Source organism: Trifolium pratense, linkage group LG6 (genome assembly GCF_020283565.1).
Source record: "Trifolium pratense cultivar HEN17-A07 linkage group LG6, ARS_RC_1.1, whole genome shotgun sequence".
Classification (NCBI taxonomy): domain Eukaryota; kingdom Viridiplantae; phylum Streptophyta; class Magnoliopsida; order Fabales; family Fabaceae; genus Trifolium; species Trifolium pratense.
The window spans coordinates 18,970,092-18,993,654 of NC_060064.1; the positions used below are offsets into that span (position 1 = coordinate 18,970,092).

Sequence of the window (23,563 nt, forward strand, 5' to 3'; positions counted from 1 at the left end):
CACTGAACCACGGTCCAACTTTTTATCCGCAGTAAAACTATAAAAAATACGAAAATACTCATTTTATTTTCGAAGATAAAACTATTATTGCCATATATCTCTCATGTATAAGTTTATCATGTCCAATATTATCTTGTTGCGTCTTCTGTCCGGTCCTGTCTTCTGTCCGGTCCTGTTACGAATCAAACCACCTCGTGTCATCCTCACAAATTTGCTTAACTCTGTACTATGCAACACTGATTCAAACCTCTCAGCTCCGACAACAGTTCCGGCAACTGCTCCGATGACAATCAACAAAAAACTTCAGTTTCCAATCCACCCCATGCAAAGGGTAAACAAATCTATCACTTTCTCCAATTTCTTCTTCACTTCACTCATTTGTCCTTTCTATTTTTTGTCTTTTTTTGCCAATTATAGATTTTTCCTGCAACGTGTTCAGGTGAAACCAAATATCTAAGGGAGAATGAATCTGCTATGTAGTATACACCATATTTTTTTGAGGATCATATAATCCAAAGGCTACAAGTTTTTGTGGTCCATGTTGATCACATTCATCATCATTCTCCCACCAATAGATGAACACCATGTTGATTTCCTCTACCCTACTATATATAACAAACATTGTATTCCTTAGGGTTTCACTCTCAACTCCTTATAACCTTTATAAATTTTTTAGGGTTTTTTACTTTTACTTTGATTTTAATTTTGAGGTTTTAGCTTGCAGTTAATCTTGCTGTTCAATCATTCATTCCACAATCTAGATTCAGGTAAACATTTAATCTATCATGTTTTTCATGTTTCTAAAATATTATGTTTGTTTTAATAATTTGATTTTTGATTTTTTATTTATTTTTTACTTTTTACATGACTATGAATGAATAATGATTTTTTTGCTGTGATTTATGAGTTATGAATGAGTGAATGATGTAGGATTTATGGTTTAATTGCAAAGTTTTCTGTCTTTGATGTTTGATTTTTTGCAGATCAAATGGAAACAATGGCTCTTATGCGTTTTAATCCTCCCTTTGGTCATAACCATGCACTTTCATTTCCATTACCATTACCATTATCATCACATTCTCAGTTTCATAAATGTTCTATATATCTTACTAAACCAACCCATTTGCCTCAAAGATTGAAACTTAATTTTGCGGGAGGGGTTGGTGGTGGTGGTGGTGGTGGTGGTGGTGGTGGTGGGGTTGGTCGAGGTGGTAGTGATGGCGGAGATGGAAGTTGGGGGGGTGATGATGGAAATTCAAAAGATTCGTCATTTGGGATTTTGGGGTTGTTTCTGAATGGATGGAGATCAAGGGTTGCTGCTGATCCACAGTTTCCTTTCAAGGTTTTGAGTGAAGAATTGGTTGGTGTCAGTTCTGCTGTTTTAGGTGACATGGCTACAAGGCCTAATTTTGGGTTGAATGAACTTGACTTTGTATTTTCAACTCTTGTTGTCGGTGCTATTCTCAATTTTACGCTCATGTATCTCTTAGCACCAACGTTGGGATCTTCTTCAGCCAAAGTGCCTGCTATATTTGCATCTTGTCCTAAGAGTCACATGTTTGAACCTGGTGCCTATAGTTTATTGGATAGGTTTGGAACTTTAGTGTATAAAGGAACCATTTTTGCTGTTGTTGGGCTTGGCGCTGGTATTGTTGGAACTGTAATTTCAAATGGGTTGGTCAAGATGAGGAAGAAGATGGATCCCAACTTTGAGTCCCCAAACAAGCCTCCACCTACATTGCTGAATGGTCTCACTTGGGCTGCTCATATGGGTTTCAGCAGCAACCTAAGGTACCAAACTCTTAATGGGACTGAGTTCTTGTTGGAGAAAGTGCTTAATCCCTTGCTATTCAAGACCTCAGTTGTGGTTCTCAGGTGTGCGAACAATGTTCTTGGGGGAATGACTTTTGTGATGTTGGCAAGGTTGACAGGGTCGCAGAATGCTTTTGAAGAGAAGTCGTCACATGTGAATGTTGGGTTAGGTGAGAAGGATAAGGTGGAAATCGAAAGGTTTTTGGAGAATAACAACCAAACAACACCATCAAAGTGATAGCAATACTCAGTTTGGTTTTGTCTCTTGCTTTGACTGTCTAAGGTTGTAGTAGAGGTGAGGGCTTTTTAGTTTTCCGAGTTTTGTGTAGGTTTTCTTACTCACAGACTCTCGTGACAACAAATTAGTATGAAGGGTAGATTGAGATGAGAGATTTGATACAAGTTTCTGGTAGAGGTGCTGATGTTCTGTTGCTGAAACCTACAACCTGAAACAATAATGTGCCAAATTACTATGACCATGTATTGGATTTTGGACTCCCACTACCTGGCCAAATGAAAATGTTTTGACATATTATGTTGCTGTTTTTGTTTCTGCTGAATCAGTAGGCTTTAGTTGTTATTTTCTACACTAATTATCATTGTAAAAGTATCACAAATCTTGTTTGGAGTATTGTCTAAATAAATGAGGTATTAGATAATGGTATTATGTGTAACATCAATTTTTTGTAGTATTTTTATTTTTTATATTTTAAGGATATTGGATAACTAGGTTGGTACATGTGGTTAAGGATTCAAAATTAAACTAATGGTTATTTGAAATGAGTAGAACCGTTTTCCGCTGTTATATTAAATGGCAAGGGATCGATAAAAAAATCCAGACAAGGTAACAAATAAAAAACTTAACTTTCCTAGTCCTATGTTGCAAAATGCCCAAAAAATTTATGATTCATTTTGTGATTGATTTGTATACTTAATTTTACTTCTGATATAGATTGAGATTATTATTAATATTTCAATCTTAAGAAAAATTGCGAGGAAGAACAGGCTAGGAGCATTTCAATGAACCCTTTATGCATTTTGATTATACTTAATTTTACTTCTAATACTGTTGAAATAAGGTTATGACAGGCTCAGGAAATCATAGAAGAACTCCTCAAACCTGTTGTATGTTTGTTCGCCCTATATCTATCTTTGTTATGCATGGAGATCTCTTTTATGTTCCGCTTTACTTTGTCTAATGGAAAACAAAAAGATGCAACTTATCTTTTGGAAATGTTTGGTCGAGTAGAATGTCGGGGAGAGATTATTTTTAATTGTTGATTTTTGGTTCAATTTTTGCGGAGGGGATGGATTATTTTAAACCCCTGTGTCTGGCTCAATTGCTGTAGAGTGGAGTGGAGGAAAATCTCTCTGAAATCAGTTTTGGCTTCTCATCATTAGTTGGGGGGTTTGGAGGAGATAGGAGGTGAGCAAAATCCCTTCCCTCCACTCGTTAGAACCAAACAGACCCTTAGTGTATATGGAATCTAAATTCATAGTTTTTGCATGCATGCCATCAATTCATTTACTTATTTGAATAAATTAGACTGCTAGATAACATTGTCTGCAGAGCCTAAATACTTAGTATGACATGGGTATGAAACAATATGGATATAGGGTACTAGGAATTCATAAGGTTCGAGATATGAAACAGCCTTGATACATTTGACACGCGCATGCATCACATTCACATCTGTAAAGGAATGCATAGCCATAGCAACAAATGATGATCACAATTCACAAAAGATTATGCTATTGTTAAAAAAACTGTAGTTACATATTTGGCCAAATATACTGTTTGCTTTATAAATATGTACAAAATATTTGTGTGAAGTATTGGGGGATATTAAAACAGTCATATTAATTTTTAGAAATTAAACTTATTGCATTTTATGACTTAACTGTATCTATCCAAGGTAAAACTTATCAATGTAGGAAAAAAGTCAGAAAATTATCTTGATTTGTATATTGCTGTATCATAAGTGTTTGTTTGTTTGTTTATAATTTTGGCGTCTTTGGACTTCAAAGCAATTTTTCTGTTGTTGAAATGGCAGTAGTGGTTGTTATTTCTGTTAGAGGGGGGAGTTGAACCCATGACGTTCTTATCACTTCAATCCCTATCTCCTCCAAACCACCTTATGACTCCCAACATCAGAGGAATTAATCAGCACAATTTTCACTTGCATTTTATTTTCTGAAGTATCTTGCACTTTGCAGGAGTTAAATCCATGGTGACTGACTGACTTACTAGAATTCTGTTGGAAATTTATTAGTAAATGTTACCTTTCATTGTCTTTAAAAGCATTTTTCTGAAATCATGCCATATTTACTTTGATCATCCCCTTACTCCCCTTGTGCAAATTTAAATCATTTCACTAGTTCTGAGTTTGTTCATTAATATCTTCCTTAGTAGACACGTGATATGGATTTTAGTATTATGAGGTGCCTAAGTCCCACAATATGTATCAGTAGTACGAGATATTCAGTACAGTATTTGAGTGGCTTGTTCTTCTTCCATAATAGTTAGCTTTTAAGGGAGAGTTTCTCAAGTGCTTGAATTGTTAGCACACCAATTTTGCTTGAATTGTTAGCTTAGCACACCAATTTTACTAATGGAAATTAAAAACAGGGAAATTTTCCATAAGCTGTTCAATTTTACTATTAGTAGTGATTTTATTTCCTTCTCCATTTTCCCTTGGATGTAAATGTTTCATACACACAAGACAAAATTAAGAGGGAGCTGGTGCGCGAGTTAGCTCTGTTGAATGCATGAGTTAGCTCTGTTGAATTTCAGAGAAGATAGTACTGGGCCAAATGGTAATGTGTTCCCATTCAATTCAAGTGGGATGAAACGTGCATAACCAAGTAGCTAAATGTGTCCTTGATGGTGTAGAACTGTAGATGGATATTGTGGTCCTCCAGCTATTCACTGTTGAGAAGATACGTAGCATCAAAATTTCAGCTCGAAGGAGAGTTCAGTGTGCGGCACATGTCAGTTTCTGATGATACAGGCACATGTGGTTACTTTCAATTCAAATTATCCTATTTTCTCAAATTACTACCAGTGTCTCTGTGTCGGTGCTTAGTGTTTCGTAGCTGAGAATATCTTCCAATACATGTCTCATTCAATGCAGCTATGAAAAAAATAGGCCAACAATTCTTGCTGCTCTGGTGGTTTTTCCTTCCCTTGTCACCGTTTCCTTCTTGAACTGACAGGAGACAAAGCTGTAATATAGAATTTCTGAAAGAAAATTTTATATAGTTGGGTATTGAGAATATTTTATTCAAATCAACCTTTTTTCCTTCTCTCTTTTAAACTCAATATATTCATTGGGTTTATTCTTGAATCAGTTATTTTTATGAAGTGTGGAATATGTGTATACATGTGATGGGTTTGGTAAAATAAAAATGTATACATGTGATGTGGTGGTGAAGTGATGGACTTGGAAGGATGGATGACTAATAAATTTTGGTTCTCTAATCTAATCCATCATATATCATGATTCATGAGTGTAAATCTACATCTTGTGTTTGTCTGCTTGCTTTTGCACCCTTGTCTTCAATCGACATGCTGACATTACGTTACTTATTTGAAATGCTGTATAGTGTATAAATGGTGGATGACTAATAAGCTAATGGTGCTTCTGAGATCAATGGCTACCTAATGTGGCAGATGACAGTGAGTGGAACCATCCCTTTTGAACAAAGCCAGTTTGATGTTTGTAAGGCTAACAGGATGGAAAATACTGAAATCTGGGTTTCCTCCTGGATCAGGTATGCTTGAAGTTAAATTTAATTATCATGCTGTGGTTTGTCAAAAGGGAAGTATGGTAGCAGCGATAGGTATAGCTTGGGACTCTTCCGGACCTTTTGGTTGTTCTCTGCTAATTTTTTGCCATTCTCTGCCCTCCAGGCGAAGTTGTGAGCCATTATTCGAGCCGAGCCTTAGAGACGGCCAAGACAAATCAGGGAACTACTAAAATTATAATATAGAGTAAGATTCTCGATTAGATATAAATCTCGTCAATGAAGGCTGCGTCAATACCCATCTTTGCTCTCTAGGGTGGATAGGATTGAAGCCTTTGCAAAGGATGTGGAATCCTTACTATTCAAAACATGTGTTTGAGAATTTCCAATCAGGTTGCAGATAACCTTGCAAAAGAGGATTTGTTTCTAAGATCAATCTGTTATAGTTTCCAATTCAGCCCATATGTGTATTGATGGAGGTATTGCAAAGTTTTTTTGAAAAATATAGAGCAGTAATAGTTTGGAATATAAGAGACCTATAATTTAAGTCTGGAAGGAATCAAGGAATCAAAATATTGATTTATTTTTCAATTGTACTTTTAGACGAATAAATCAATCGAACCAAATAGTTTGGTTCGGTTCCACCTCTAAAAAAGTGAAAACTGAACCAAATCAAACCGACGTAGATTTCATAAGTTTGATCATATTTTTGACTGAAAATTGATCCAATCTGAAATGTTATACCCCTAGTTTTGTCCTCTACTATTCACTAAAAAAATCAAAGCAAAAGGAGGCTACGGGTCATGAAGAAGTTAATGTGAAATTAAAATCATAATTAGATGTTTTTTTTTGTTTGTTTGTTGAGGTTCTGCTATTGAAGTATACGTAAGGGAGACCTACATGGGATGATTTTAAGAAAGAAAGAGTGAAGGAACAAAATGATGTCTTAAAGAAATCGAACTCTTTGTCACATGGAGCCAAACCCGCCTGCATTGAACTTTGATTATTGACTAGACTAGATTCTTTAGGATATTTGTAATTAATTGATAAGCAAAAAACAAAATTGATTAAATATAAGTAAATATTTACATTTTTCTTGTTACAAGTAAATATTTGTCGAGGACTAGAGGGTTAAAATTGTTCATTCCTCTCGTAGGTATGATTTTTTAAAACTTATCTTTTGTTTTTCCTAAACTTAAAAGATTGTTATAAAAAATAATTGTCTCCGGCAAAAATATATTCAACCCTATTACTTACTCCATCCGTTCCAAAATGAATGAGTCATTTTGACTATATATTATTCGTATTTTTTACTTTGACCATATTTTTCTACTAATAAATAAAAACAAATATTAGCATATAAGATGTTGGATTCATCTCGATTAGTATTTTCAAAATATTATATTTTTATAATTTTTACTATTATACAATTAAAAATATTAATCGTCAAATTTATGTATTGGTGTGACGCAATCAACTGACTCACTCATTGTGGGAAAGACAGATGAAGTAGTAACATTCACTCGGTCAAACAACAGCAAAAACAAAATATTCACTCGTCAAAAAAACAAAATTCACTTCAGTCAGAAAAGGAATGTGAAACCCACTCCGATCTCTACTACCGTCGTGTCGTGTTGTCTAACCCCAACCACCGCCACTGGTTGGACGCCGTGAGGAAAATACTGAGAGGAACACTTTTTTTTTTTTGTTTTGAAAAGGCTATTTTGTTTTATAGAAAATCCATCAAAACAATAAAATACTCCCTATTTTTAATAGAACATTTTTAGATTCATCCAATAATTAATTAATGTATCTAATTGATATTATAGTCTAAATACGTTCTATGTTTTATAAAAATGACCAAATGAGTAATAAAAAATAGGAGAATGTTAAGTTGTGACCTTAAGACACATGTTAAGGAAGTAAAAATAGAAATTATTAAATGCTAATTTGTGCATTTTGACTTTTGAAGCATTAAATTTCTTGTATCATTAAATGTTGAATTTCTATTTTAGTAATATCTTAACATGTGCCATTAGGAAGGGCACATGTTAACAAGACCCTAAAAAATAAAGAAGACAGGTGGCATTGTTTGGTACATAAGATTGATCGAACTTACGAGATAAGCTCAAACTAGCATGACTTTCTCACTTTAAAGTCAGGGGATCTGATCCCACTTCAGTCCCTCACGGCTCTATCACGCTCACGCCTCCTTCTTTACCACTCTCAACTTCAGTAAAAAAAAAACAACCTTAATATTATAAGGTTTTTTTTTTTCTTCTTCATTTCAAAGGTTTAAGCTTTCTTCTTTGATCCCTCCGCCACTCTCACTCATCCCACAATCCAGATCCAGGTAATCACTAAATCCATCTTCCTCTTCATCTTTCAAATATTCATTTTTATTTTCATTATCATATTCATCCATTCTTCAGATTCATCAATCATAGTAAATAAATAAATATTTCATTTTTATTTTTCACGATCAATATTCATGGATTCTATCAAATCATATTGTTTTTTATACTCACTTTCTTGAGTTTATTGCAGTACATTTTTTTGACATGTTTAGGAAAAATGGTATTGATTCATTGCAAGAAAAAAAAAAAATTAAAGAATAATTTTTTGGCATGAATGGAGAATAATAAAAGATTTTTGATTTTAATATGAAGTTTCTGTCTTTTGATGTTTTATTTGTTACAGATCAAATGACATCGATGGCGGCTTTATTGCGTTTTACGCCTCTCTCTGGTCAAAGCCATGCACTTTCAATTCCATCACCATTGTCATCATCACCTCCACAGATTCATAACCGTTCTATATATCTCACCAACCCAACAACCCATTTGCCTCAAAGATTGAAACTTTCTTTCGCCGCCGGTGGTGATGGAATTGTTGGTGGTGGTAGTGGGAGTGGAGGTGGTGGTGGTGGTGGTAGTAGTGGAGGTGGTGGAAGTGAAAATTGGGGTGGTGCTGATAGTAACGATGATGGAAAGTCTAAAGATTCGTCTTTTGGGATTTTGGGTTTGTTTCTGAATGGATGGAGATCAAGGGTTGCTGCTGATCCACAATTTCCTTTTAAGGTTTTGATGGAAGAGTTGGTTGGTGTTACTGCTTGTGTTTTAGGTGATATGGCTTCAAGGCCTAATTTTGGGTTGAATGAACTTGATTTTGTTTTTTCAACTCTTGTTGTTGGTGCTATTCTTAATTTCACACTCATGTATCTATTGGCACCAACATTAGGAGCTTCTTCATCTAGTGTGCCTGCAATCTTTGCATCTTGTCCTAAGAGTCACATGTTTGAACCTGGTGCTTTTAGTTTATTGGATAGGTTAGGTACTTTGGTGTATAAAGGAACCATTTTTGCTGCTGTTGGATTTGGTGCGGGTCTTGTTGGAACCGCGCTTTCAAATGGTTTGATTAAGATGAGGAAGAAAATGGATCCAAACTTTGAGACACCAAATAAGGCACCACCTACTTTACTCAATTCTCTCACTTGGGCTGCTCATATGGGTTTCAGCAGTAATCTTAGGTACCAAACACTAAATGGTGCCGAGTTCATGTTAGAGAAAGGGCTTAATCCTTTGGCATTTAAGACCTCAGTGTTGGTGCTTAGAGTTGTGAACAATGTTCTTGGGGGAATGTCTTTTGTTGTTTTGGCAAGGTTGACTGGTTCACAGAGTACTGGTGAGAAGCCATCACAATTGGAGGATGGATTAGGTGAAAAGGTTGAAAGTGAAAGGGAAGAGGCTTTGGAGAATAACAACCAAATAACACCAACTAAGTGAATAGCATCACTTAGTTTGTTTTTATTATCTATTGCTTGGACTAAGAGTGTTTGATAGGTGAATGTTTTTTTAGTTTTCTGAATTTTCTGCAGCAACAAATAAGAATGAAAGGTAGATTGAGATGGAAGATTTTGGCACTATTTTGTGGCATGTGATGGTATTTTGCTGAAACTTCCAACTTGATTCAATAAGGTGACAAATTAGTTTGGCCATGTATTGGACCCCCCTACACAAATGAAAATGTCTGGCTACTATGTTGCTGTATTTTTGTTTCTGTTCTATCAGTAGGCTTTTGTTGTCTTTTTCTAGACTATTATTATCATTGTAAAAGTATCACAAAATCTAGTTTGGAGTATTGGCTAAATAAAACCATGTGTATGATATTGAGATTATATTGTGCAACATCAATTATTTGGTATATTTTCTTTTTTATTGCAGTATTTTAAGGATAGAAAATTGCATATGTAGTCCTATGTGTTTGGATTATTTTTTCTCACAAAGTTTTGTTTAGTACTTTTTGAGTAATTTTTTTTGCTTAATTGTTTGTTTAGTGCTTGATGTTCTTAGTGCATGTTTGGTATCACGGTGAAATTTTTGAAATCACAACCTTGATTTATTTAGTACTTTTTGAGCAGTGCCTTTTAGAATTTTATCCATATTTGAACCAATTAAATTTATTGCCCTCCTTGTTGGCATAGCTCAGTTGATACTTGGTAGAAACATTGCAATATGAAAGTGTCAAAGTTTGAATCTGATATTCTCCGCTTATACGATATCACAAGTACTGTGCTTAATAATGTCAAGCTTCCCTCGGGTACTTTGTTTATTTCTAAAATTAAAAATTGATTTAAAACATATCTGTGGTATTTGACAGAAAACCAATCATTGTTTATCTTATTATTTATAACTTTTTTTTTTATAAGCCTTATTATTTATAACTTGAAGTTTGTATGGAAACACTGTCTCATTCAACAAACAGTTCAATTCACAATATTCACTTGTTTTGTCACTCCTTCCATCATTTTCTCTATGCACTCAACATCACTCCTATCATTCTCTACCCATTCAGCATCGTTGCCCCTCCCTATAGGGAAAAACTAATCTTGATTGCATAATTCAATATTCTAACATATATAAATGCAAAACAATATCTTGAGGACAATTTTCAACACACCTTTACTAGCATCAATGATTGATTAGTTAAAAAAAGAATTCTACACATTTCTAAAGTGTTCTTTTAACAGGCAACTATTCCTTTCTAACATAATTCCACTTTTTCACCCTCAACTAAGTTTTCTCGTCTGTAAAAGTCAGAGATAAAATCACTGATCACTTGTTTGCTTCCGATACCCGAGTCCCTTACCACTTGAACCAATCACATGTTGGTCTTTCATTACTTTGCTATTATCAACTTGCAAGCAAATTAAAATGGGAAATTATCATTTTTCTGCAACAAGTGTTCTTTCACAATTTATGCATAAGTTGTTTGATTTTAATGCATTTTATTATAAACAAAGTCATAATGCTTAATGTTCTATTTGTTTGATTTTGCAGTAGTCTTGTACGATACCCATTAGTGGGTAGTTTTCTACACATGGTGTAATGAATGGAATTTTTTGACAGAAAAAAAACACATAAATCTTCGATATAAGGAAACTAGATAACTCATTACAGCTCACAACAAAATGTGCCTTTAACCATCAAATATTAGTTATGTTTGTAAATAACCAAATATGAGACCAAGAAATGAAAAAAAGAGAAAAGTATATGCTCTGCTTCTCAATAGTTTAACACTGTAAATTTTTTCCGATCATGTGTAAAATTTATATACAAGTAAACACTAAAATATTACACATGGACAAGTTCTGAATGAAAACTTGGTCACCCAGTAAATCATAGTTTCTTTCTTCACTGAGAATCTCTTCAAATTTGTGCAACCATGCCTTGGAAGATTGAACTAAAGAAGTGTATGTTGCAAGAACATTAATCACAGAGCAAGCAGAAAATGCAGCATATGATCCTCTTATCTAACAGCCTCCGGCGCAGAATTACAGTATGGTGTATGTAAGCACACCAATCTAGTGAATGTTAGGCATAAAGTAGCAAATGTAATACCTATGATAAGACCACAAGTGCTCTTCCGTTTGTCCAAACTAAGCGCTCTCTTAACTACACCGCCAAAGCTAGGAATTAATCCACCACAGGCAAAAACCATTATGTGATCAAGACCACTATAATCAATACCGCCGAGAATAGCTCCGATCGCTGATATCGGACCCATAAATCCAATTATGGCAGCTGCTGCAAGAGAACCATGCCAGCTATCAGTTGCTCCAAATATGCAGCTAGCCACAGCTGCACCTCGAGGAAGCCCGTGTAAAGAGACTGGAAGGACCATATGACGACCGAGTCCATAAGCTTTTGGGGCAGCCACTCCCAATGCAAGTCCTTCAGCCACAGCATGAAAAGCAACTGCACCGCATGATATGAATGATTGAAGGGTGTGAATACTGAGTGGGAAACCAGTGATTGTAGGTAAGTTATGGGCTGAGGTTTTTTTGGAAACTGCAAGTTTCAATACAGTAGAGGAAGAAATATGGACGAAAGCAGCTCCCATTGCAAGGAGCAATGAGACGGGAATAAATCCTAATTTTGAAGACAAAATAAGCTGTATGGGTCGCCATGCACCAAGGACAAAGGCAATACCGCAAGCAGTGCCCATGAGAATAGCATGCTTAAGATGAAAAGCAAGAGCAAATGCTACCAGAAAAATCCCGCCAAGGAATGGGCCAAGGCCAAAAAGTAATGAAACAAAGAAGCCAGAAGCATCCTCAGAGCTGCAACAAAGAAATCATAATTCAGGGGGGTAACTCAAATGGAAGAAATGTGAGAAATTCTGCATATTTCCGTATATTTAAACATTTAGCAACAGAGCATGGATAATTTAGCACTATTCACCGAAGCAACAAACCCAAACAACAAAATGTATCTGATAATACCAAATGTATAAACATACACAAACACAAACTCACTTGTAATCATGGGTAAAATTCTGGAAGAAGGTGCTGAGAGCTTCCATAAATGCTACAGAAAGGGTTGCAGCTGATGCAACCTGCGAAGGTGAGGCTTCCTATAACCCAAAAGAAAATGATATTATATATAACTGAAAAGACAATTCCACAAAAGTTAAAGAGAAGATAATAGCATAGAAATGTATGTGTGGTTCAAGAGGTGAGGCTTCCTATAACCCAAAAGAAGATAATATTATATTATATATAACTGAAAAGACAATTCCACAAAATTTAAAGAGAAGATAATAGCATAGAAATGTATGTGTGTTCAAAGAGATGAAGTCCTGCAAATCCCATGAAGAAAAGGATGATATAAATAGGTTTAGAAATATTCCAACCACACCTTCCTTTAATAGCTTAAGCTTTAAGGACTTGGTGTTGGTACTCGCAAAAGAACAAAAGAATTAAAATAGTGAAGTTACTAAAAATAATTTTTTACACCTTGAAAACGCAGTGGTATATCATAATAGCTTTGGTGTAAAAATATAAAGGTAAATAACCTTGAAAGCATCAGGAAGCACTTCAGCAATAACCATCCAAATCATGCATCCCGCAGCAAATCCCGTACAGAAAGGAAGAAACTTGCTGAATGCATCCGCACAAATGAAAGAAGGAACAGCTACAATTGGCTGCATTAACATTAAGAATAAGATATTAAGAAAAAATTAACTGCATTGGACTAAAGAATTGATATCCTTCTATATGGTTACTAATTGTTTCCTGAAATCAACGATGAAAACAAACCAAGACCAAACAGCTAGAAGCGTGTCTGGGCAGGTGTTCATGTCTGCAACATATAATCATATCAACATGGACCTATTAACAGTCTTAATAGGCTAGACTAGCTTAAAGATAAAATTCCATCACTACTACAGCAACCTGTATTAGGTATGTATTGGAAATGCAACTTCGCATGACGGCGAAAGAAATTACCCGTGGATGTGATTTCATTGCATATGGAATATTAAGAACTCAAAAGACACTACCAAATCTTTGATAGTCCAAGTGATAGTACAAAGATAAAGTGTCCCCTTAGATTGGATGACACTGCCAATTAGTGGAAAGCACAGCTAAAAATGGTTTAGTTTATTGTTTTTATGTCGTACAAAAGGCTTGAACAGCTGCTATAAAGTAAATAAAACATAGGACGTATTGGCTTAATCATGCAACGTATTACACTCACTTGAATCATACTAAAAATATAACCATGTGATATAAGGTTGGCTTAATGGTTGAGTAAAGGAGGGGAGTGATAAGGAGGTTTAGGGCTTGATCCCCTTAGATTGGTCAACACTGCCAATTAGTGATAAGCACAGCTAGAAATGGTTTGGTTTATTGGTTTTTAGTGGTCCAAAAGGATTAAACTATTATAAAGTAAACAAAATATAGGGAATTGGCTTACTCGTGCAACATATTACACCCCGCTTGAATCAAACTAAAAATATAACTAGGGGATATAAGGTCGGTTTGGTGGGGGAGTGAAGGAGGACCGGTAATCGACCCCTACCCCTAACAAAATAACTAATTTTCAATGCCACTAAAAAAAGACTTAAAAATATAACTAAATAGAGTGGAACAACCACAAGCAACCCAATTATAACCTTATTCATGCGGATATTGGGAGCATGAGCATGAGCGAGTGTTCAAGTCAAAACAATTTTCTTCTTAACAATGTAGGTTATTAAAATTTACTAGGATTTACCTGCGGTAAAGATGTAATTACACTCCATAACATAGCATTCTGTGGTGAAACGCCCCTTGATGCCAGAACCATGCTCACAGCTAAACCCTCTGGTATGTTGTGCACCGCAATAGCCAAGGTTACCAACAAGCCTTGACTAAAACCCTTTGAGCCAGCAAAGGAGACCCCCACCCCTGATCCCTCTCCAAAAGAATGGAGAGTCATTATTCCAATAACAAGAACAACTTTTGTTGCATCAGCACCTTTTAAATCCAACATGCTTACTTCCCCGTATTGCTCAAGAAACTGAAATCCATGAGACATGCAAGAAAAAAATGAGAACACTACAAATCAAATCTAAAATAGACTCTACAAGTAATATTTTGAGAATTACACAACACAAGCCATCCCAAAAATATAGAAAATTTCACCAAAAATCGATATGAATTACTTGCACATGAGATCTGTATAAGAAAACCCTTCGTTTTGATCTTCATAATTTTTTTTGAAAAAAAGATTGCCAAGGAAATAGAGCTTATTCATATCAACAATGTAATATTTAACTATCACAAGACATGTATTAGTGCATAGAAGAACTGGTGATGAAAAACAGCAAAACAAGGTAACCGCAATAAGGATAAAGAAGGAGAGACAGGAGCAGGAAGAATCATCATCACCTTTTTACATAACCAAATAAAGATTCCACCAGCCAAAATTCCAGTGACAACCCAGCTTCCAGAACCATACTCCTGCCCTTCCTGAATTAGATCAAAACTTGCAGCCAACATAACACCCGCAGCCATTCCGTTACACAACCCAGCCCATTGCGGATCAAGCTCTACAAAGAAGAACGGTACTGCACCTAAACCAGTAGCAGCTGCCATTGCCAACGTAAATAATGCAACCGTCGAAACCGAAACTCTACTGCTTCCACCCTTCCTATTACCCACCACATTATTTCCATTTTCAACCTTATATGAATTCTCTACACCAGTACCATCAATTACAACAGATCCTACATCCTTATGTGGAGCAGTTCTTACCTTATTATGCAAAACCTCATTTTCCAATTCCGCATTCGAATTCCCGATTACATGAAAGCTCAACAGTAAAAACAACAAGGATACACCTAACCTTAACTTCAGATTTGGAGCCATGTGCAACATAATCCCTCTATATGAAGGAACAATTTCTTTATGTCACCAGCCCCAAATCAAAACTTCTAGAAGCTACAACTCCATCCAGCTTCTATTCTATCAGATTAAATAAGAAAAGTGCTTGCTTTTTTATTATCAAATTCCAGAAAAATGCAGTCCAAATTCAATTCAATGAATTAGCATATAGTATATGGTCTATTGTAACTTATGACCAACCTAGCTGCAGCTGATATAACAAAATAACAAAGAATTATCAGAGACCAATGCATAAAATAAAATACCAATTCAAATTCAAATTATAGGTATACAGAATAAACAAATACAATTACAATAACCTATTAATTTGTTGAAGGATGAACTAGCAACACCCAAAATCCCAATTAAACCCCAAAATTGAGAAAAAATATAAGCATTGTGATATATGAAAGAAAAAGTGAAAATTGAAATGGATAGGAGAAAGGTGGATTGCTTACATGATTGATTGGAGAAAGAAAGAAAAAGAGAAGAGTTTGAAAACCCTAATTGGGATTATTATATATTGATTGAATGATCGGAAAGATAAGAAATTTAGCATATGGAAAGGAATTTGGGGAAATAATGTAAAACCGGCGACTTTGCGCACGCAGAAACCGCTGCTGATTTACCTCAATGTGTCCAAAGTCCAAACATATTAATAGTAGATTCTATTGGTCAATTAATTAATGAATTATTCATTAACAATTTACCAAAAATATATATATTTTTTCAAGTAGGTAGTGACTATAATATTTTTTTTCTCCCTTTTTTGCAATAAAAAAAGAAAGAAATAACTTACGTAAATAAATAAGTTTTTATTTTAATTCATTAGCTCTCGTTAGTAAAATGGAAAATACCACTCAAATAAATAAGCTTATTTTTGTGTCTGATTTTATTTATTCACAAAAATAAAACTTAATTACTGGATACTTATCCGATACATATCAGGAAGTATAGCAAACATGTCTGATATTTTAAAGAAATAAAATTTAATCATTTGATACTTCTTAAATACGTATCGATAATGTCTCATAAGTCCTAGCTCAACTGACAAAAATATCGAAATTATTAAATCAGACGTCGTGACCCAGATTCGAACCTGGGATCTCACAATTATATGTGAGTTTATTTTCAATGGACAAAAAAAAATGTATTGAGAAGTATGTGACACGTACTGATGCCAGATTGTATATGAAGCAATACTTTAGTAATTTTAGAGTACCAAATGAGATTTTCGTAAAAAGGATGAGATTTTCAAAAAAAGAAAGAGATTATAAGGTTCTCCAAGAAATAGCCATTATTGAGTTAAAAAAAAAACAGATATTCATTATAAGGTTTATATATACAAAAATATTATAAAGAAATTTATTTATAAAATCAAAAGGAAAATAGGTATTAATAAAAAAAATTTAGGAAAGTTTTACTGTAAAAATAATAATAATAATAATAATAGTAAAAAAATTCATGAAAAAAATCAATTAATGAAAAGTGAAAAATTAACGAGTTGTAAAAAAATGAACTTCTAACATCTTTATATTTTATTGATATACATATACTTGAATTTGAATTCAGAATATTTTTCATTTCTCTACGCTTTCGAGAAATACAAATAAGTTTTTAAAATAAAAATTATTACATTCAAAATATATTTAAATCTGGGTCTCAGTACCAATTGAATCATATAGACCACGATCAATTCCTTCCCCATAAAGAACTATAACCACCTTTAGATTACACAACAATCTCGCTTTCATTCTCTACCATTACGCCACTACATGCAGCGCGAAAGTACTCGGCTCAAACTCAAACTACTACCTGGAAGACTGGAACTGCTAAAGATGAGGGCTTTTGGTTATTGTTGGATGAGCAGTAAGTGATTCTACCATTCTCACTGCGAATCCAAACATGCACTTGGTAAAATTTAGAATAATTTGATCAGCTACGAACCGTGGATGGCCCATGGCAGGCAAAACAACTTTCTTAGACAGGTGACCTCTTCTATCATATAGAATGCTGATGATGCAACTTTGCAATCATAAAAGGAAATATATGGGAGAGAACTTTCAGTTCCTGGAAGTATTGCAACAATATTTTTCTAGCTCCATCATGACATCTAACCTCATTGATGGTCTCTTCTGTGTGTAGTCATGGCAACGGCCGAGTGCCAAAGTTATAAACGGCTCAACACAATCTGACAAGTTAGGACCCTAATCTGCTGTCTAAAATGGAGAATATCATGCCAGACTGATCAGCATTTTATGAATATGTATATCTCAATCAAATTATTTAGCCGGATGCCGGACTACATAAGGAGATTATTTTTCCCTTTCTTTCCAAGCCAAGATAAATCCACTTTAAAGATTGCTTAAAACACATTTTAAGGTCATGACGAATTCTGTCGTAACATCATTTAAGTTGGAATTAAACCCTATCTTGTATCATCAATAGTACCTTTTCCAATTTTCTGCATAAAAAAACCAAAATATATTATATTATGCATTGTGTGTAGACTAGTTTATTCAAGTTGTTTACAGCTAAGCTAATAATGAATTATATAACAACACACCATTTTGTATGAAATAATAGTATCTCATTTTGTGCCAAACAACTATATATTTACAATAATGTGTGCTTAACAAGTTGTGTTAGACTAGTTCTAAATAAAATATCTCATTCTAGATTTAGAATTTGGTAAAAAGTTTATATTATTGATTTTGCTGACAACTTCACAGTTATAGACTCTTCTCTCTATATTGTCATGGAAACATCTGACAGCAAGTTAACCACTCAAATCCGATGGGAGCAAATCATCCTGTTGTCTAAATTCTAAAATGGGAAATACCACGCCAAAATAACACAGTATAATCACATGATAAGACACTATTGCTCAAGGAATGTAAATTGAATTCTGACACAAAACCTACAAAGACCTGCTGAATTTTAAAAAATTGTCCACAAAAACACTGCAGGAAATTGATGCAATTTTCAGAGCTACTTTTACCCCAAAGAGTAATCTTAACAACTTGGTCAATCAATTATCTGTCTAAGAATACTTTTTGTAATAAAACAAAGGACGCATAAAAGTTTTATTTAGCTTGAAATTATGCTTTTGCTAGGGTGGAAATAAGAAGGGAAAATGACCAATTGAAGAAAGGAAGAATGATTGAAAATCTTTAAAACCCAAAGTGGCTAAACTATAAGAGATAAACTGAGTACACTTGTGCTATTAAATAGTTACCTTGCAATCAATGTTCTTACTGTGTGATATAGATTGAAACCCCATCAATAGCTCAAGAAACACAGCACCTGGTGTAAGGGCTTATGGGTTAGTGCCCCTACCAGTTTAAAACCTTCCTATAAACCTCCGTGGACAACTTTAATTGAGCAGTTAAAATTGTCAATACTCAGTATCAACCCATTGTTAACTTCAATCACTTAAGTGTTTGAGAGTCTGAGACAATGTGAGAGACTAGATTGACAGACTCAATTACATTAATTCGGTCAAGTATTTTGATGATATTTTGAAATTTCGTTAACTTCCAAGTCTTCAATATTGGAATTGAAATTATTCCTAAATTTTCTTTAGCAAACTTACCGGTGTTCCCTTCACAACTGTTGACACATATTTAGGTACAGTACCCTCTTCATCTGAGTATGGTATAAGTTGCGACAATCCAAAATGAGCCACTTTAGCTGTAAACTTAGAGACTAGAAGTATGTTACTGTCTTTAATATCTCTGGTATATAGGAGGGTTAGCCTCTGTGTGCAGATATAGTATGCCTTTGGCTGCACCCATTGCAATCTGTAATCTCATGAACAAACTTAGGCCTTCCTTGCATTTTTACTTTTACCTGCAAGATGATGGTATTCATTAACTTATATGGATCATCAAGAACATACATAATTTTAAATCATGACTAACACTATGATCATGATTTCATTTTTCAACATTACTACCTCCATTTTTAGTTGTAAATGTTGAGAGACTTAAATTTTTCGGGCAGATTGAAGTTATAATTGTATTCTAGTGTTATTCTCCCCCAGTAGACTTGGTAAATGCATCAAGCTTAAAATCTAACCAGATATGGTGTCAATACACCACAATTCATATTTCAAATGCTAGTGCTAGTAAAAATATTAAAATGCAGACATTATCAATTTTGCATGGGCATATACAATATTTTGGCAAGATAATATTCAACTTTGCAGAAAACAAGAAAATTAAAAGAGTTCATGTGCACAGTGCACAACCAAAATGAAGGAATCAACAAAAGAACTACAGTCCAAATTGACATAACTTGAATATACGGTGATAGATTCATCGCAGAAAACATGTCTAAACTAAGATTACATATTTGAGTTCCAAAGATAAGATTTCTTTCATATATATTGAAAAATCAGAAAAAATCAACAAAAGACCTACAGTCCAAATTGACATAACTTGAATATACAGTGATAGATTCATCTCACATATGCGTTTAAGAGAACACAAACCAAACCAGATCAACAAAAATAACCAACATATGAAAAGGCTTAAATAAACAAAAGGATAAGATGTGCATGTCTGAAAATCCGTTGGAGATATCACTTGATGGATTAGCTCAGGCATGTATTTGAGATCTCTCCAACAGATTTCCAAACACACAAAACAATTATGACTTAATAGAAAGTATCAGTTTAGGGACTAATAGAACGTATTTAATATGTTAAAATGTATGACTTAATAGTTAGATGAATGTTTGTCCTATGGTACGGAATTCTTTAATAATTATTCATAGTAGAACAAATTCTGTCTCATTTTCTTTTAAGTTCTTCAATAAAATTAGTTACAAGATGATAAACATAAGATAAAGTGTAGCTATAGGTTATATACCTGCTCTCCGTCTTCGTTACAGTAGGCAGTAGCCAGTTAGTGAGACAAGATTTCAATGATGTAACCTTGATAAAATCTCAATTTCAGCCAAGAAGTCTTTTTGTCCGTGTAATGAATTTTCTCCTGCTCGCTTAACGGTAACAAATGTTTCATCGATAAAATGCCCTTATAGATATGGTTGCATAGAATATATTGCTGATCATATTAATTAGATTACCTTATTAAGGTAACATTTGCTGGGGGATTCAGATCTCCAAAAACTTCAGAAAGTAAGTTGTTATCAAGATCACTGCAAACAACATAACCAAAATTCATTCCATCATCTTACAACAATACTCTGTAAGTCCCTTGTCAGGAACTACCAAAAGTCCTTGCAAGAACAGTAACCATCTTTAAAATGGTGAAATCTATTGGCATCCCTTACAATGATCTCCCGGCCAGTGACTTTTGCAATCAATTTGATAGCAGAATGACAATCACCACATACCCGCAAATTTTTCATAACTCTAATTGGCCTCCCTTCAGGCACTTTAAGGAGTCCATATGCTACAGCTAGCTTTTCACTATGATAACCCAAGCTATGTGTCTTCTCTTCCTCATCCACGTCATGAAGAACAAAGCTACCATCCGGACAGTACCCAGCTTCCCTTAAAATTCCACCTAGCTTCTCCAACTTTTTCATGATAATAGGCTGCTCAGGGTGGCTCTTGCTGCCTCCCCCAGTGAATATATGCACCTTCTTCTCAACCTCAATCCAACTACAGCCCGGAAATTTGACTACACTCCTAGCATTTATTTTTTTTCTAAGTACTTCAACATCCCTCCACCTTCCTCTAGATGCATACATATGCGAGAGCAAGACATATGGCCCAGCATTTTGGGGCTCTAGCTTCGCAAGTTTCTCTACTGCAACTTCAGCCATATTGAGCTTCATATGGTTTCTGCAAGCACCTAACAATGCACCCCAAACAATAGCATCCGGTTCCATTGGCATCTTTTCTACTAGTTCCATTGCCTCGTCTACCTGGCCTGCTCTGCCTAGCAAATCAACCATACAAGCATAGTGTTCGATTCCTGGCTCCACTTGATAAGTGCATTTCATTGCTTCGAAAATTTCAAACCCTTCTTTCACTTTGCCACTGTAGCTACAAGCTGAAAGAACTCCAATGAATGTAACCTCGTCTGGCTGAACTCCAGATGAGCACATATCACGGAAAACAATCAAAGCTTCCTCTCCCAACCCATGCTGGGAATAACCCGTAATCATAGAATTCCACATAACAACATCCTTAGATGGAAACCTATTAAAAGTCGTTTTTGCTCTAACAAGATCACCACACTTAACATACATAGTAATCAAAATAGACGCAACATATAAATCTTGATCAAATTCAGATCTCACCAATCGAGCATGAACCTGCCTTCCATGATCAAGGCTAGCTAAACTTGCACACACAGAAAGAACACTGATCAACGAAGGGAAATTCAAGGCAGCCCCTTCCCTTTGCATCCTCGCAAACAAATCCAAAGCTTCCAACTCAGACCCTTTCCTCTCACACACCTTAATCATAGCATTCCAAGTTCCCTCATCCCTTTCCTTCATTCCCTCAAACAACATCTTAGCTCTATTCACCTCCCCAGTAAGTCCAAACCGCATGATCATCTCATTACAAGCAACAACCCACTTGACAGGCATCGCTTCAAAAAGCTCGAAAGCCTCCTTCATCCTCCCACAATGAGTATACCCCATAAGCATAGCCGTCCAAGACACCTCATTTTTCTCAGGCATCACTTCAAAAAGTTTCCTTGCAACATCAACTCTCCCATTCTTTGCATACCCAGAAACCATAGTAGTCCATGTAACCACATTCTTCTTCGGCAATTCATCAAACAGTTCACGAGCTTCATCCAATCGACCCACCTGACAATACCCACTAATCATATTAGTAACCGCCACAACATCCTTCACAGGCATCATATCAAAAAGTTTCTTTGCATCATCCAAACGAGATTCCTTCAATAACCCACCAATCATAACTGTCCACGACACCACATTCCTGTGTGGCATTTCCCAGAAGAGTCTTTCAGCTTCTTCCACCATACCCTCTTGAACATAACCACGAACCATGGAAGTCCAAGAAACGACATTGCGTTCAGGCATACTATCGAACACCTTCCTTGCTTCGGCTACCATTCCGTTTTTTACATAACCTGAAATCATGCCATTAAATGAAACAGTATTTCTTTGGGGCATTTGATCAAACAGAATAACTGCGTCGCAAGGTTTATGGGATTCGAAATAGGCAGCGACCATGGCATTCCAGGAAGCGATGGTTCGTTGTGACAATGGCGTATTGTCGAACACCTTTCGAGCATTGTCTATATCACGACCGCGACCGTAACGTGAAATGGTGGAAGTGTTGCTGCAGAGTGATCTCACTTGCACCATGCAACATCGCATATTTGCGTAACGACGATAACCCATTTGAGTGTAAAATTAAGGGTTTGAGAAAGGGCTATTCATGAAATTTAATTGATGGGGTGGCGCAAAAAATCAACTTCAACGAAGAGTCATAAAGACTACCAAAAAAAAAAAAAAGAGTTTAATTGTTGTGCACCGTTAGTGTAAATTATTTTTACATATACATTCAATGACGCGTTGCCACGTCATTTAATGAATGTGACAAATCATGTGTTTTTAATGACCATACATGATGTGTCGGTTTTTTATTGGACGCATGTGCAAAATAACTTTACACCGACGGTGCATATAAATTAAATTAAAAAAAAGAAAAAGAAAATATAAATGTAAATAGGCAAAATTACCACATTTATCTTATTTTGCTCCTTTATATTTTATTTGTAATATATAACTCATTTATCTTGTATATTTATAACACTTCATCATTTTTCATTTTTTTATTAAAAAAATACTCATATTGTTACAAATATACAAGATAAATGACATATATGCTCCAAATAAAAGATAAAAGACTAAAATGTTACAAATAAATAAGATAAAAGACTTCTGGTGTAATTTTGCAATGGAAATTCTACATGGTTGGATTTGGATGTGCCTAAAGATTACTAATTGTTAGGTGGGTGTCTATGCAAGAATTTCTCGTATAATGTAACCTATGAGCGCTATGAGCGGCTGAACACAAAACATGCTCCAAAGTCGAAAATACCATTGGTTCTTGGTCAGACCGGTTTGACTGGCCAGTCTGGTCTAATTTTCAAAACACTTTACGGTTTCAAATGAATTTTATGAAAAATATTTCTATTTAACTATCGTTTTAAAAGTTCAAAATTATAATTTGTCAATTATATATTTATTCTCTCAATAACTCTTACTTCACATTTTCCATAATATTCATCTCTTCTTTCTCAATAACTACATCCATTTTTTTCTCAAAATGAG

At 34.9% G+C, this 23,563-nt stretch overlaps 4 protein-coding genes across 5 annotated transcripts; 2 read left to right on the forward strand and 2 right to left on the reverse strand.

Moving 5' to 3' along the window:
* The first annotated feature begins 118 nt into the window (after window positions 1-118).
* On the forward strand, window positions 119-2,551 carry LOC123891868 (protein RETICULATA-RELATED 3, chloroplastic-like). Its single transcript, XM_045941743.1, has 3 exons — window positions 119-331; window positions 725-767; window positions 984-2,551. The coding sequence occupies exons 1-3, from the start codon at window positions 119-121 to the stop codon at window positions 2,048-2,050; spliced, it is 1,323 nt and encodes a 440-aa protein (XP_045797699.1). The 3' UTR covers window positions 2,051-2,551.
* A 5,157-nt stretch (window positions 2,552-7,708) lies between these two features.
* On the forward strand, window positions 7,709-9,736 carry LOC123890674 (protein RETICULATA-RELATED 3, chloroplastic-like). The gene is made up of 2 exons (XM_045940328.1): window positions 7,709-7,912; window positions 8,260-9,736. The coding sequence occupies exon 2, from the start codon at window positions 8,265-8,267 to the stop codon at window positions 9,342-9,344; it is 1,080 nt and encodes a 359-aa protein (XP_045796284.1). The 5' UTR covers window positions 7,709-7,912; window positions 8,260-8,264; the 3' UTR covers window positions 9,345-9,736.
* A 1,355-nt stretch (window positions 9,737-11,091) lies between these two features.
* On the reverse strand, window positions 11,092-15,956 carry LOC123889807 (putative zinc transporter At3g08650). The gene is made up of 6 exons (XM_045939305.1): window positions 15,727-15,956; window positions 14,774-15,479; window positions 14,118-14,402; window positions 12,916-13,044; window positions 12,377-12,474; window positions 11,092-12,181 (listed from the first exon to the last, which is right to left on the reverse strand). The coding sequence occupies exons 2-6, from the start codon at window positions 15,260-15,262 to the stop codon at window positions 11,368-11,370; spliced, it is 1,815 nt and encodes a 604-aa protein (XP_045795261.1). The 5' UTR covers window positions 15,263-15,479; window positions 15,727-15,956; the 3' UTR covers window positions 11,092-11,367.
* An 840-nt stretch (window positions 15,957-16,796) lies between these two features.
* On the reverse strand, window positions 16,797-22,690 carry LOC123892637 (pentatricopeptide repeat-containing protein At1g56690, mitochondrial-like). 2 transcript variants are annotated; one of them, XM_045942480.1, is made up of 3 exons: window positions 20,143-22,690; window positions 18,507-19,120; window positions 16,797-17,732 (listed from the first exon to the last, which is right to left on the reverse strand). In XM_045942480.1, exon 1 carries the CDS (start codon window positions 22,625-22,627, stop codon window positions 20,501-20,503), a length of 2,127 nt encoding a protein of 708 aa, XP_045798436.1. In that variant the 5' UTR covers window positions 22,628-22,690; the 3' UTR covers window positions 16,797-17,732; window positions 18,507-19,120; window positions 20,143-20,500. The 2 variants fall into 2 exon arrangements, with proteins under 2 accessions (XP_045798436.1, XP_045798437.1); XM_045942481.1 differs by lacking the exon at window positions 16,797-17,732 and having other exon boundaries at window positions 18,870-19,120; window positions 20,143-20,265; window positions 20,360-22,684.
* Window positions 22,691-23,563: the final 873 nt, after the last annotated feature.